The sequence below is a fragment of the Cebidichthys violaceus genome, unplaced genomic scaffold (assembly GCF_023349555.1).
Source record: "Cebidichthys violaceus isolate CVI_PGR_0920_01 unplaced genomic scaffold, fCebVio1.0.p SCAF_13, whole genome shotgun sequence".
Taxonomy (NCBI): Eukaryota; Metazoa; Chordata; class Actinopteri; order Perciformes; family Stichaeidae; genus Cebidichthys; species Cebidichthys violaceus.
In genome coordinates, this window is record NW_027176296.1 from 9,634,651 (window position 1) to 9,648,643 (window position 13,993).

At 40.3% G+C, this 13,993-nt stretch overlaps 1 protein-coding gene across 1 annotated transcript in view; it reads right to left on the minus strand.

Moving 5' to 3' along the window:
• Positions 1 to 788: 788 nt before the first annotated feature.
• The window catches only part of LOC137870437 (ephrin type-B receptor 1-like), a 78,638-nt gene continuing 65,433 nt past the window's right edge, over positions 789 to 13,993 (minus strand). Inside the window, exons 15-20 of the mRNA XM_068707696.1 lie at positions 12,805 to 12,872; positions 9,447 to 9,594; positions 8,813 to 8,962; positions 4,580 to 4,776; positions 4,336 to 4,494; positions 789 to 2,643 (exon numbers count right to left, since the gene is read on the minus strand). Of these exons, the coding sequence (XP_068563797.1) occupies positions 2,532 to 2,643; positions 4,336 to 4,494; positions 4,580 to 4,776; positions 8,813 to 8,962; positions 9,447 to 9,594; positions 12,805 to 12,872 (834 nt within the window). The 3' untranslated portion in view covers positions 789 to 2,531. The remainder of the gene's footprint in view (positions 2,644 to 4,335; positions 4,495 to 4,579; positions 4,777 to 8,812; positions 8,963 to 9,446; positions 9,595 to 12,804; positions 12,873 to 13,993) is intronic.

The following is a 13,993-nucleotide window of genomic DNA, read 5'->3' on the forward strand; positions in this document are numbered from 1 at the left end:
TACGTAATGTATTAAGAAGCCTCTCTGGGTTGATCGCTTTTTTTTTTTTACCTGCATGACATATTTATTAGATGGCATTCAATATGAGCTTTTAGGCGCACACATTGTCTCACTCTTTGTTAAAACCCCCGAGCCAGTGCTGAAACTTTTCCACAGACATCTATTTACAACGAATTATGCCTCTAAACCACTTACACCACCCCAGTTGAAAAAGGTTCAATAAGCTATCGTTCCCGGGCAACAAATGCAATTCCGGCCAGTTTTTACAAAACAGTGGAAAATGAAATGTTTGGAGGTTTTTCTCAATGTCACAACGTTCATAAATAAAAGAGTTTGGGCCATCCCAGGAGTGGAGAGCAGTGGTGCAAGACAAACAGAAACACATGGTCCTGTAGGACATGTCAGCAGTAAAACGTGTTGAAAGCAAACAACTAAATACTGTCACTTCTGTCATTGTGAGCACGGCTCCAAGGGGATGACAAATAAAATCACAAAATACAATGCAGGGCTGCAGACTGGTAATCCTTGGCATGTGGGGGCACATGCATGACCAGAGGTTCGGGCTAAAGGCAGAGCGGGCCAACTGTTGTTTCACAACTGGTAATCAGCTCAGCGCTGAGATAAAAGAGATCTCTCAGCGCTTCTCTACCAGTGTGCCCCAGAGTGAGATCAGGCCTTCTTGATAATATATTTTTGTGAGTCAAACATCACATGTCTGCAGCAAAACATGATAAATACACCAGCGATTTCCTTCTCGCCCCCCCCCCCCCCCCCCCAGCATTTCGTATTTCACTATCTTTGCTTGTTAGACAATTTCCCTGACATCTCATGACAAATCAGTCTTTGTTGCTTGTAAATGGGTGTTGCGTAAGCACCCCATTGAAAAGGTTACTCTCCACAGATGTGCAAACGTGGATAGGTCACTTCATGTCATTTCATTTGCAAACTGACAACAGTATTAATCACTGATGTCAATCGGGAGGAGATGTGTCTGTCAAAACAGACTCTGAGAACGATGACATATTCAGCAGCCAATGAATACAAACATGAATTGATACAAAGGCCCCTGCCTGCCTGCCTGCTGTATTGTGATTACCATCTGGAGGGCAGCCATACAGTTTTGACAGAAATGAGATTTGTTTCATGCGTGGACACAGAACATGAGCATTGGATTCCTGGTTTGTTCATGCGTTGTATTAATGCCTCACTGGCAGTCAGCTTAAGGATTTGCAGCCAAATCACAAGAACATTGGATGAGTACACCTTTTCTGCCTTTGTGTGTTCACAACATTTGCATCTCAGCAGCTAGTAACAACTCACTATCTACATTCTCTTAACATGTTTTTCCTTTTTCCTCTATACTTTCATGTCTGCAGTTGCTTTATAACTTGGAAAAAAGACTTATTACACTGCGATGGTTTCATATATCTTTACCTGATTTTGTTTCCGCTTCCTGTTCTGTAATTGCCTTTACTCTGATTGTTAAACTTCATCCATTATGAGTAACTTCTGAGGTAAGTATTTAAGTATTTTTTTTATAATAAGTATTTTAGGCCAAGCTTTTGCAGCTCTCTGCGTGGAGGAGTTTATCTTTTCCTTTTGTTGCATGGAAAATACAAAATATAGAACTATTAAACCTATTTTAATCTATTTTGCCTGCAGTCCACAGCACTTAAAAGTTTGCTCCAGTGATGAATCAGAGGAAGATAATCATAGAGAACTCACACAATACTCGTGGCAATTAACTTGTTCGACGTTGTTGGCAAAAGTGAAAGCAAATAGGGAATAAACATCCCATATCATATTATGTACAGACTCTTCAATATGAAGATGGATTCACAAAGTCCCATTTAACTGTTGGCTCTTATCTGGATTCAGATGTTAGCAATTCAGTCATACATAACATACACAAAACATACCGGAGATAACAGCAAAGCCTGCGATGGGTCTCCAGAAACACTATTTTAAATCACCTTTTGTGAGACTTTTAGTCCAGTTTGTGTCCCTTCATATAACTGTCTGTTCAGTCAGTTTCCTCTTCACAGTTGCATTTTTGTGTGATTCATCCTTAAATAAAAACCAAGCCACTGAATCAAACAGTCAGGCTGGTGAAAACTGGTCTGTCAAATTCAATGATGGAAGTTAACTTGCAGGGAGATTTTAGGGGAGAGGGATTCTAAGACCAGACTAGTTTTTTTATGTTGTTTTGCAGTCACACATCACGTCTGCCTTGTTATTCCTCATGCACGAACTCTGCATTGAATTCCCTCCAAGAGGCATTTAGTTCAAATCAATTTGCTAAATGTTGTGAAAGAAGTCTGTCCAATGACTGAAGGATGACCTGGTGACTGCTGAGGCCACGCAGACACACAAATGGCCACAGTGATTGTTAAAAACACGGTGGTTTAGATCTCCAAGAGCTGCACATTGTTAAGGTGTATGAGGGTAAAACAGAAGTGTAAAGGTGACAGCCTGCTCATTCGGACTGTACACTTGTCAAATATTTCATACTGTGTCACTCCCCTTTGTGGTTACACAGATTCAGTTGGAGACTGGTCATCGATGTTGTGCCTCATCGACTGAACACTGGTCAGGATTTTCTTCTGATGTCCAGCTAGCGACACTCCAATCCTCTGAAGATCTCTGGAAAAACACAGAAAGAGGCACAGATGTAAGGTTGCTTAATTTTTTTAAAAATGTTTTTAATTTAAATTCCTCATTAGTTCCGCAGTGGGGAATTTTGTTCTCTGCATTTGACCCATCCCTAGTATATATAGGGAGCAGTGGGCCTGAGAAGCACCCAGGGAGCAGTTAGAGGTTCAGTGTCTTGCTCAGGGACACTTCAGCACAGCACATGTAGTAACCGAGGATCAAACCACCAACCATGCGGTTACCGGACAGCCCTCTCTACTCCATGTGCCACGATCGTCCCAAACATGGCTACTTTTAAAAGGTGGTATGTGACACCAGTAAATCTATACCATAGTAATCATGAGTGGTGCTTGAATTGGAATTAAAAAGGTACCTGTGCTTTAAATTAGAACAGCAATAACATGCTGAGTAAGGACTGTGTTTGGTTTGATTAAATAATGACTCAGTCGTAACTTACGTTTAACAAAAAAATTCTGAAGAGAAAATAAAAAAATTCTGAAATATTACACATAGTTGTCTCTTAACTTTTTAATGTATAGATTTATTTGTGGATAAACTGCTTCAAGGATTAAAAGGAGCACAGAGATGTCTTATTTTTTCCTATTTAAATGTCAGAAATTGTATATTCAGCAGGCATACTAAAACAGTAAGGTGAAATATAATTTATATTATTTTACTGAATTTGCTTTTAACCACTATGAAAAACAATCCTATTCAGCCTATATAAGCATAGGATCGAAATTGGGCCTGTATTTTAAACTATAATTAAATTCACACAACACATCATTAATTTGTCTTTCAATGCTTAGTTTATTTTCAGGAAAAAAAAAATCAGAGAGTTGCAGCGTCCATTTTTCCCCTGCATAGCTGTGCCACATCCATTTAAAGCCTTTTAAATACAGTTCAGTGGCACATAGCCAATTCTGTGTGGCTCTATCTGCTGTCTCAACACTGACTCTATGTTAAAATATATTTAATTAATCCCTGTGGGGAAAATTATCCTATATGTTTGACCCACAGTGAAGTGCACAGGGACCAACTCCAGTTCTGAGGTTGGTGCCTTGTCCAAGGATAATGGCAGGAGCAGGAGCCACACCATGTAGCTCTCAGACAGAAGGAGTGGTGCTAATTTGCCTCCTATACAGGCTTGTTTAGGCAGGAAAAGCAAGAATCTACAATTCTTTAAATAGCTAACAACCAATTTCATTCTACTGAGCATTATACAAAGGAAATGAAGATAAACTCTCAGAATTTCTCACAATGGCATATGGTGAAAGGAGTGAAATTCTGATTAAAACACAGTCACTAGAGTAAAAGAGAGAACAAACCACGAGCAGAAACACTAGGTATGCCAGGTATGGGAAACAACAGCATCACACATCATTTCTTATTATTTTGACTGGTTCAAATCCTTTACACCAATTACATTTATTTGACAGAGTTGTTATAGTGTTTTGTAATTGTCATATCATGATAAAAAGAAGAAGAAAGGAAGGAAGCAAGTAAGTCTGGGAGATTGTTCATAGAGACAGATAGGCCTGCACATGGACCAGCAATCGGCCAACCAGCTGTCCAATCAGTTGTCCAACTAACAAGACAGACTTGGCAGGTGAGCAGTGTGAGAGGCAGGAAGGTAGAGACAGACACACAAAAACAGAGAGGCAGTTAAATGGGTGGACTTACTCGGCTGTGATTTGTGTGACGAGCGGCAAAGAAGTGAAGCCTGAGCCCAGGAAGGAGTCTCGATACTGGGTCATCTTCAACGCAGCCAGCCAGTCTTCCACAGAGCTCACCCTGCTCAAGTCTGGAGCCCCACGGTCTAACAAGGGATGATGGGAAGGACTGCCGAGAGTAGACATTAGGAGAGACAAGGAGGTGTTAAAATAATTTGGTGTGTTTGTGTATGTAAATTTGTATCTCTCCTCACCCGGGGGCGACGTTGTTGGTGCCGGCTTTGAGAGATGCAGGGTTGCGTATCATTTTGTCCAACATGCTGACAATATCGGGGAATTTGGGCCGTGCATTCCTGTCTTTCTGCCAGCAGTCCAGCATCAGCTGGTGCAGCACTACCGGACAGTCCATGGGAGCTGGCAGCCTGAAGTCCTGCTCGATGGCATTAATCACCTGTGACACAGTGAGAGAGGGAAGGAAGGGAGAAGAAGCAAGAGACAAACCCACAGAGAATTAATGGCTGACTCTCAGCTCATTTATTTTGGTTTTACAACCCGCAACTGAAGTGTTTTCGTTCAGTCTCGCTGCTCTCATTGGTACTTTGCAGGTCACCAGATATATGACTCTAAATAAAAGCTAGTTGTTTCTTTGTAGCTGCTGTATGTGTAAATAGAAAAACTGTTTATTAACACATTCATCATAACAACTTCATGCAGGATACGTTATCATAAATAGATTTGCAGAAAGAAAAAAAGATAAGGATTGACATGCATTGGAAAAAGAATGAGAACTGGAAAATGTGAGATATACAATGACAAATGGAAGAAATATTTTGAAAGAAATGTGTTATTTGTGATCAGACATTAGTAAATTGCACTCAGCATGGTGCTGGTCTATGATGCTGAGGATATCAGACGGATGAAAGAGGCAGAAAGATGAAGAAGCTGCTGTTTTGGAGACACTATATTTCACTCTCAAATTTTGATTTGTGACTTCCTGTTGGCAGAGAAGAGTTCAGTCCTCTCTGTTACAACTCCTTTGTGATTTTGGAAGTTGCATTTTTACAGAAGAATCATGCCCTGTTCAGCTTTAATTAAAACTACAAAAAAAAGAAAACTTGGATTAGTTAAGAGGATTCAATTTCCATTTGAGAACTTCATCCTGACACAGCGTGCAGTCGCACAGTATATCCAGATATTCATCACTAAGCAGTGACGCCTGCTGCAGTCTCTGATGTCGAGGCAGGTAGTTTTATACTGAGGAGCTTTTGATTTCATTATGCCAACGCAGATATTGAGAATGATAAGGATCTGTCAAGGCTTTTCTGTGAAAACTTTTCTGCAAAAAAATTGTATTGCAGAGAGGTTGTGCTAAATACGCCAGCATACCTTTGAGTGTAGAATGTAATCATCCAGAACATCACAGCATTCAAAAACTCCTTTGACTGAAAGAGTTTCTAGCTGCCTTGCTAGAAAAGAAAACAATTAAGGAAAGGAGAAAGTTCTGTGATCATTATCTCAAATTAGTCAGCCCCCTGTGCCAGGCATGTGTGAATATTCTTATTAAATGTCACCAAACTCTAATTATGATAGTTGTAATGTTTCAAACTCACATTGTTGTGTAACCCGATTGCCCTGCTTTTAACTTTTTCTGTCTTTGTAAAGACTTCAGATAATATTTATCTTCTACTTATCTTTCTTCTTACCCTCCACACTCTATCCTTTGGAGGCCCAATGCATATTTTTCATGTAAACAAATCATTTATAGCATCAGGAAACAGGGGGGCTGCAAAACCTTTGTAATGACAACTGTCTGGAAGCTAGAAACGTGCCAGCATCAGTTTCCTTTGATTGTAATCATAATATGTGTAGTATGGGAAAACACTTTCCAAAGTCCTATTCAAACCATCCATTTATGTTCAAAGGAAATGTTTGACATGTTTGGATTATTTACTTATTTGCTTTAGAGTGAGATGAGAAGACTGATTGCGCTCGTGTACAGTAAATATGAACACCAGCAGCCTGAACCCAGCCAAAAAATAGTCACGCTCATAAACCCCCATTTACCTTTTACACTTCAGTTTTTGTACGTATTAACCAAAGAGATATGTATTGAGTTTTTTTCATCTTTAGAGGTGCTGGGAGACAGCTTTTGTTACTTTTGAAGTCTTTGTGCACGGCAAGAAAGCAAATAAGCTTATTTCCCAAAGCGTTAAGCTATTTCTTTAAATTAATTTTGCTATCACAGTCAGATAAGCCAGGAGGTATAGGTAAATTAGTTTAAAGTCAACACATTCTGGCTTTCCTACATCCTACATGTTTTCTGTCTGCCGATCACTACCCTGCCATTCCCTTTGTTGTCCCCAGTGTGTTTCTCCATCACCTGCACACATGCTCATTATTCCCTATTTAACTCATCTGAAGCAGTGCTCTCTATTTTGCCTTTTCGAGTCCACACCTCGCTTCTAAGCTAAAGACAGAGTCTGCCTTTAACAAAGCAGATGGGCCATTAAATTCCTTGAAATAATACTTCCCGCACTCCCCGTAAATTTAAAGTTACTAGCCCGTGTCAGTGTACTTGTAAGCCTACCTAACAGTAAGCTGAGGGAATGCGAAGCTTCGACTAAATTCAGCACCGGGGATTTGTCTGCTCGCTGAGTGAACTCTACTTGACCCCGACACACTTCTCAGGCTTTGTGCCGCATAAATTCTCTCTAAGCACCGCTGTCAATCAAAAATAGCAGCGAGTGTAGTAAAACATCACAGGTCTCTTTCATGATTAATTCATGTCGAACACAGCACCTGTGGTGGCTTCCGCTGACAATCTCACCGTTCTTTGAAATCCTGTGTGGGTGTGTGTATGTGCTTTCATGCATGTCTGCTGCATGTGTGTGGTTCAGCTTCATGTGTGAGTTTAGGGTGTGAGGTTCATGCATAGTTAATGCCCCAGCAGACCCTCGTTAGCTATAGTGGTAACACACACTTTCCCCATCATTATACACTGTGTGTGCCATTATAAAACTGTCTCTGTCATTAGACTGACTCTGTCATTACCGCTGCAGAGACGGCTTCTATTTCGGAGGAGCAACCGCAGGAGAATGAGGGGTGAGGCTGCAAGGGAGGAGGTGAGGAGAGACAGCAGGGGGGAGCCAAGAGACAGAGGGGAAAGTGTGAAATAACAGAAAAAGAGATGGTTAAAGTGATGTAGATGCTAATGCAGGGAAATGGTTTTCTGCTGACAAAAATGGGGTAATGACTTATTTCTATCAGTTAAAAATGTGTGTCTGTCTTACAGTTAGAAAGACATCTCGCTACTGATTACCTCCTCATCAATCGGATAGGTAACCAGAAAGAGAAAACTTCCCATAGTCTAAGTTAATGAGGTCGAAAGCAGGTTAAACATTGCTGGAGTGGAGCTGTGTGTCTGAAAATGTTACTTTTTGGGAAAGTTAAATGATAGCTATAAATAATTCCTACTAGAAAGTTATTTAGACTATTTTCCAGGTGATAAGCACAACTGAGGCACTCAGCAATGATTTGGAAGATTTTCTGAAGCAACAACATTTATTTTCAAGTTTAAATGCAAGACAAACTGGAGGCTTGTAAAATTCCCTGGCTTCTCTGTGTCAGAGCTATTAGATATATAGTTTCAGAAAGCAAGAATTGAGATTTAGTGCTTTGAAGTGGGTTTTAGTGCCAAAACTAACTATAATCTGAGTATCACATTTCTTCTCGGAAAGAAACCTAAAATTAAAAATGTCAGCAATCCGATCTTCTGGAACCTCCTTTTTCATGTACGGTACGTGATCTCCCTTAGGTTTAACAGTAAAATGTAATACTCAGCCTAAAGAAAGTCATGTTTTTTATGACACATTTTAACACAACAGCAGATAACTGAGCACTTTAAAAGAAAATAAATGCCAATCATTTCTAGCCCAAACAGCACAGGGATAAATGAAACCTCAAACCACTTAATAACATCATTGAGATGTCAGCAAAAAGAAATAAAACGGTATCAAAATGCTGCAGCAAATCTATCATACTGTGAAGGTAATTGGAATACAGTTGTCAAGACAATGAGATATTCCCTGAAGAAAAGATCAGCTGGAAAACCAAATCCTGATGCCTTTTGGTCTGATGCTCCAGGAAACAAACATTTCTGTGACACTTAAATTGATGCCCTTATTTTCAGTGTTTTTCCAAGAACTGCAGACACCTGCTGTGAGAGACGGCAAAGGAAACAAACATACACACCCCCAACCCATACCCACCACCCACCCACACAAACACACACACACACACACACACACAAACACAATAGAAAGGCAGCGTATGACAAAAAAGGGTAAACGTATACATTCCTAGACAGTTTTCGAAATCAATGAGAACAGAAGAAAACAAGACAAAGACACTTTTTCCCCCTCCTTTGTCTCTCTTTCTCCCCTTCTCTCCCTCCCTCCGTGTCTGTTTGTATGCATGCAGTGACTCACATCTTGGTTGCTCATGTCCCAGTAAGGCCTCTCTCCGTATGACATCACCTCCCAGGTCACGATCCCATAACTCCAGACATCTGAGGCCGACGTAAACTTCCTGTAGGCGATCGCCTCTGGAGCCGTCCACCGCACCGGGATTTTACCACCCTGAGGGAAAATAAAGAGCAAAGGCAAGAAGAGAGCGGAAGATAAATGATGGAAAGAAAGCAATGGAAACTCATTTGCTGTTTAGTTCCACTTTGGACATGAACACCTACACATGCATCACACAGTACTAAGTCTGATAATGCCTCTTGTGAGACAATTTCATTTTCTAACGTGTAGAAACTACTACAGGTTCACAGGGCCACTAGCAAGTTTTATGTGTATGGAATGGTCCAGCCTCTCACATAGTTATCAAAATTACCATGGGAACGAGAAGGACATTTTGACCATAGTAGAAATGCAGAAATTAAATATTCTCTTGAGGGTACGTTTATTGCATGTTCCCTTTGTGTGTGTGTGTGTGTGTGTGTGTGTGTGTGTGTGTGTGTGTGTGTGTGTGTGTGTGTGTGTGTGTGTGTGTGTGTGTGTGTGTGTGTGTGTGTGTGTGTGTGAGAGAGAGAGAGAGAGAGAGAGAGAGAGTCCTTACCAGTGAGCTGGTGTAGGTGGGGTCAGAGGTGTCCTCCTCCAGATATCGTGATAATCCAAAGTCGGACACCTTACACACCAAGTTACTGTTAACCAGGATGTTCCGAGCAGCTAGGTCCCGGTGAACATAACTCATTTCCGCAAGGTACCTGTAACATAAACAGGATTTATTGTGTGGATGTGTGTGTTATCCATCACCAGCTACCTGGGCTACAAAAATAAGCAAATAGGATTCAGTGTGCGTGCGTGTTAGTGTATGCGTGTGTGTTATCACGCCCAGCCACATTTGATGAAATAGGAATGGGATTTAATGTCTGTGCACATGTACACACGTTTGTGTGCTATCACAGCCAGACCTGCAATAAAACACAGATAGGATCTAGTGAGTGTGTACGTGTGTACGTGTGAGCAGTTTCAAGCTGCCAAGCCAATAATTTGTGGCACTCTTATTGAAATAAATAGACTTGTGTTTGTTCATGTGTGTGTGTGTGTGTGTGTGTGTGTGTGTGTGTGTGTGTGTGGGAGAGAAGAGATATCTGCTGATAGACCAGACAGCATACCATATCATCACTTGAAATCTCAATCTCAAGCCTATTAATAGACCCTAAACCTAAATTATATTGTAACTCATTTGAAAGCCTTGTTCTTAATCTTTCACACCCTACCTTGAAAACACTACAGCCAATTATATTTGTTATAATGTTATTCTGAATTCCTATCGACATTTTCAGAGTTCTTCTCAAGTTTAGTCCTTAAAACAGATAAAGTAATTATTGTAGGTGATTTTAACATTCATGTGGATGTCTTTATCTCATTATTGGACTTAATTGGCTTTTGTCAGAGTGTACAGAAACTCACTCACTGTTTTAACCAGACCCTGGACCTTGTTCTGGCATATGGCCTTAAAATAGAACATTTAATAGTCTTTCCACAGAACCCTCTTTTATCGGACCATTATCTAATAACTTTTGAATTTTTACTACCCAGTGTACGCCAGTAGGCAAAAGCTTCGACACTAGATGTCTATCTGATAGTGCTTTAGCTAAATGTAAAAAAGGGATTCCATCTGCATTTGATTCAATATCATGTCTCAATATAACAGAGGACTCCTGTGCTAACTTTAGTCCGTCCCAGATAGATCATCTTGTCGATAGTGCTACAGGTTCACTGAGAATGACACTATAGACTCTATTGCCCCTCTAAAAAAGAAGATAATAAAACAAAGGAAGTTCGCTCCATGGTACAACCCTCAAACCCGCAGCTTATTACTCATCATTAATAAAGAAATAAATAAAAACAACCCCAGGTTTCTCTTCAGCACTGTAGCTAGGCTGACAGAGAGTCACAGCTCTGTTGAGCCATGTATTCCTTTAGACCTCAGTAGCAATGACTTCATGAACTTCTTCAATGATAAGATTATAACTATTAGAGAGAACATTAATAATCTCCTGCCATCAACCAGTGCCAATTTATCCTCAAATATAGGAACCTTAGAAACAGCTGTAAACCCTGATATATATTTAGATGGCTTTTCTCCCAACGGCCTTCACCAATTGACTTCAACAATTTCTACATCTAACCTTCTACCTGTCTCTTAGACCCTATACCGACTAGGCTGCTTAAAGAAATGTTAGTTAGTTAGCACCTCTTTACTAGATATTATCAATCTGTCTTTACTAGCAGGCCATGTACCACAGTGCTTCAAAGTAGCTATAATTAACGTCTCCTTAAGAAGCCCAATCTTGATCCAGAGATGTTGGCTAACTATAGACCGATCTCTAACCTCCCCTTCCTCTCTAAGATCCTTGAGAAAGCAGTTTGACCATAGTAGAAATCAGTTGTGTGACTTTCTACATAACAATAGTGTATTTGAGGATTTTCAGTCAGGATTTAGAGTGCATCATAGCAGCTCTGGTAAAAATAACTAATGACCTCCTAATTGCATCAGACAAAGGACTTGTCTCTGTACCTACCAAATTTCGTTGTATCACTACAATGACAATAAAAACCTTTTTATCCTTTATCCTTTACCTGTCTTGTTAGACCTCAGTGCTTTATTTGACGCCATTGACCATCACATCCTATTACAGAGACTAGAACATTTGATTGACATTAAAGGAACTGCGCTAAGCTGGTTTAAGTCTTATTTATCAGATCGATCTCAGTTTGTATATGTAAACGATGAAACCTCAATGAACACCATTGTTAGTCACAGAGTTCCACAAGGTTCTGTTCTTGGATCAATTTTATTCACCTTATATATGCTTCCTTTAGGCAATATTATCAGAAAGCACTCCCAAAACTTTCATTGTTATGCAGATGATACCCAATTGGTCAGGCACACTCATCACATTTAAGAGTAGGCTTAAGACTTTTCTTTTTGATCACGTTTATAGTTAGGGCTGGCTCAGGTTTGCCTTGGTCCAGCCCCTAGATATGCTGCTGTAGGCCTAGACTGCCGGGGGACTTCCGAGGATACCTTGAGCTCCTCTCTCCTCTTCTCTCCTCCTTCTGTATAAATGATTGTTCAATTAACGCACATTACGAACTTTGCTTCCGGAGTCTTTGTGCTTTTTCGCCTCGCAGGTTTCCACGGATCGTGGTTATACCTGGACCGTGGTCGTGCCTTCTGCCGTGTCCCTGCTGACACCCACTGCTTCAATCATCATTATTAGTCATATTTCTATGACTATTACCGATACCATTACGGCTTTTGTTAGCATTATTATTCTATTGTATCCATTGCTGCTGTTATTATTAGTAGTCGTAATTTTCCCATCATTATTTTGCCTACTACACTCATTATTTGAATAATTTCTGTCATATGCATTGAATATGATGTAACTCTGTTATGTTGTTCATTCTGTACACATGACATCTATTGCACTTCTGTCCATCCTGGGAGAGGGATCCCTCCTCTGTTGCTCTCCCAAAGGTGGGAGGTGACCATGGCTAAGTGGAGAGCAGGGCCGCCTTTCTTTCAATCAGAGGGTCGGCGGTTCGATCCCCGGCTCCTGCTCTACTAGTCTCATGTCAATGTGTCCTTGAGCAAGATACTTAACCCCAAAGCAGCTCCCGTAGCTGCGTCTACGGTGTGTAGATAGATACTGAATTGTAAGTTGCTTTGGATAAAAGCGTCTGCTAAATGACCGTAATGTAAGATTTCAACTTTTTTTTCCCTCCTCGTTAAAGGATTTTTTGGGGGGAGTTTTTCCTGTACCGATGTGAGGGTCCTGGGACAGAGGATGTGTATACAAAATGGATTGAATTGAATGTGTGTGTGTGTGTGTGTGTGTGTGTGTGTGTGTGTGTGTGTGCGTGTGCGTGCGTGCGTGCGTGCGTGCGTCTTATCTGTGTACCTCATTCCAGACGCGATGCCCCTCAGCATACCAACCAGCTGGATCACTGGAAACTGCCCATCATTTTGCTGCAAAACCATGAACCGTGACAGGATTATTTATATTTTTCCGTTATCAGACGTTTTCACTTCATGTAGTTATTTTGAGAAAGTCAAATATATGTCAGTATTTCACATACAATGTTATCACAAGAGTTATAAAAAACAATTTGGGGATTTTTTTCTAACCAGACGACAGCTACATGTTACAAAATGTAGCTGTTATGTGGTTAAGGTGACGTGAAAAAGGAGCATAGAAACACAGTCTGCAGATTGCTGGTAATGTGGAAATGTGATTTTCATGTTTTAACTTTAACAATTTTAAAGATTCAATATCCCACTTTCTATAATTATTAAGGCCATCGGTATGCTTAAAAGTGTTTGAAAGATTATCAAACAGTGTCTAAAACCTCTTGCCCCCACAATTTCCAATTTGAAAACTGGAGGGCTTGGTTCGACTTTCCTAAAGTGACACCACATCTTTGTTAACTGTTTATCAGACTGCAAATGAAACAAGAATTACATATGGAGTTCCTTCTCCACCTCACTCCCCGCTGCTGGGAAACTGCTTCGACTGGGAGGAGAGCGGACGCATGCTTGAGAGACAAACTGTCGTGACAGTAGCAACTTGAACTTGTCACAGCGTATGAAAGCCGATTGCTATCGCCAGAGAGATAATTCATTCATTATTAAAACTGATTCACCAGATTGTTTGATGTGCTGATGGCTTAATTTCCAGAGAACAGAAATGAGTGAACAGGCTTGTGCTATGCTGTGGCTGTAATGCTACACAGTGGTTACGGAAAAAGTAAAAATCAATAGACGCGTGAGGTTGTGTGAGGATAAAGTAATTTTAATTTTTAATTATTTTTGATTTGTATTATTTTATTTTATTAATATAATATTTATTTAAAGGTTGCATGAGGGTGAGTCGAGTAAGGGGGTCTGATTAGAGGGCATTAATATTGTTTTATTTCATGAGTCCCAAGCGGTCGACTCTATCTCAGAAATGGCCTTGCAAGATAATTAAGATTCGAGCCACTTTCAACCATGAAATGCCGATTTTTATAAATGTGATGAGAAATGTCAAAATGAACACCAGCATTGATGTGTTTCATCAAGGTACAGTCATATCATTTAGTTTACAGCTT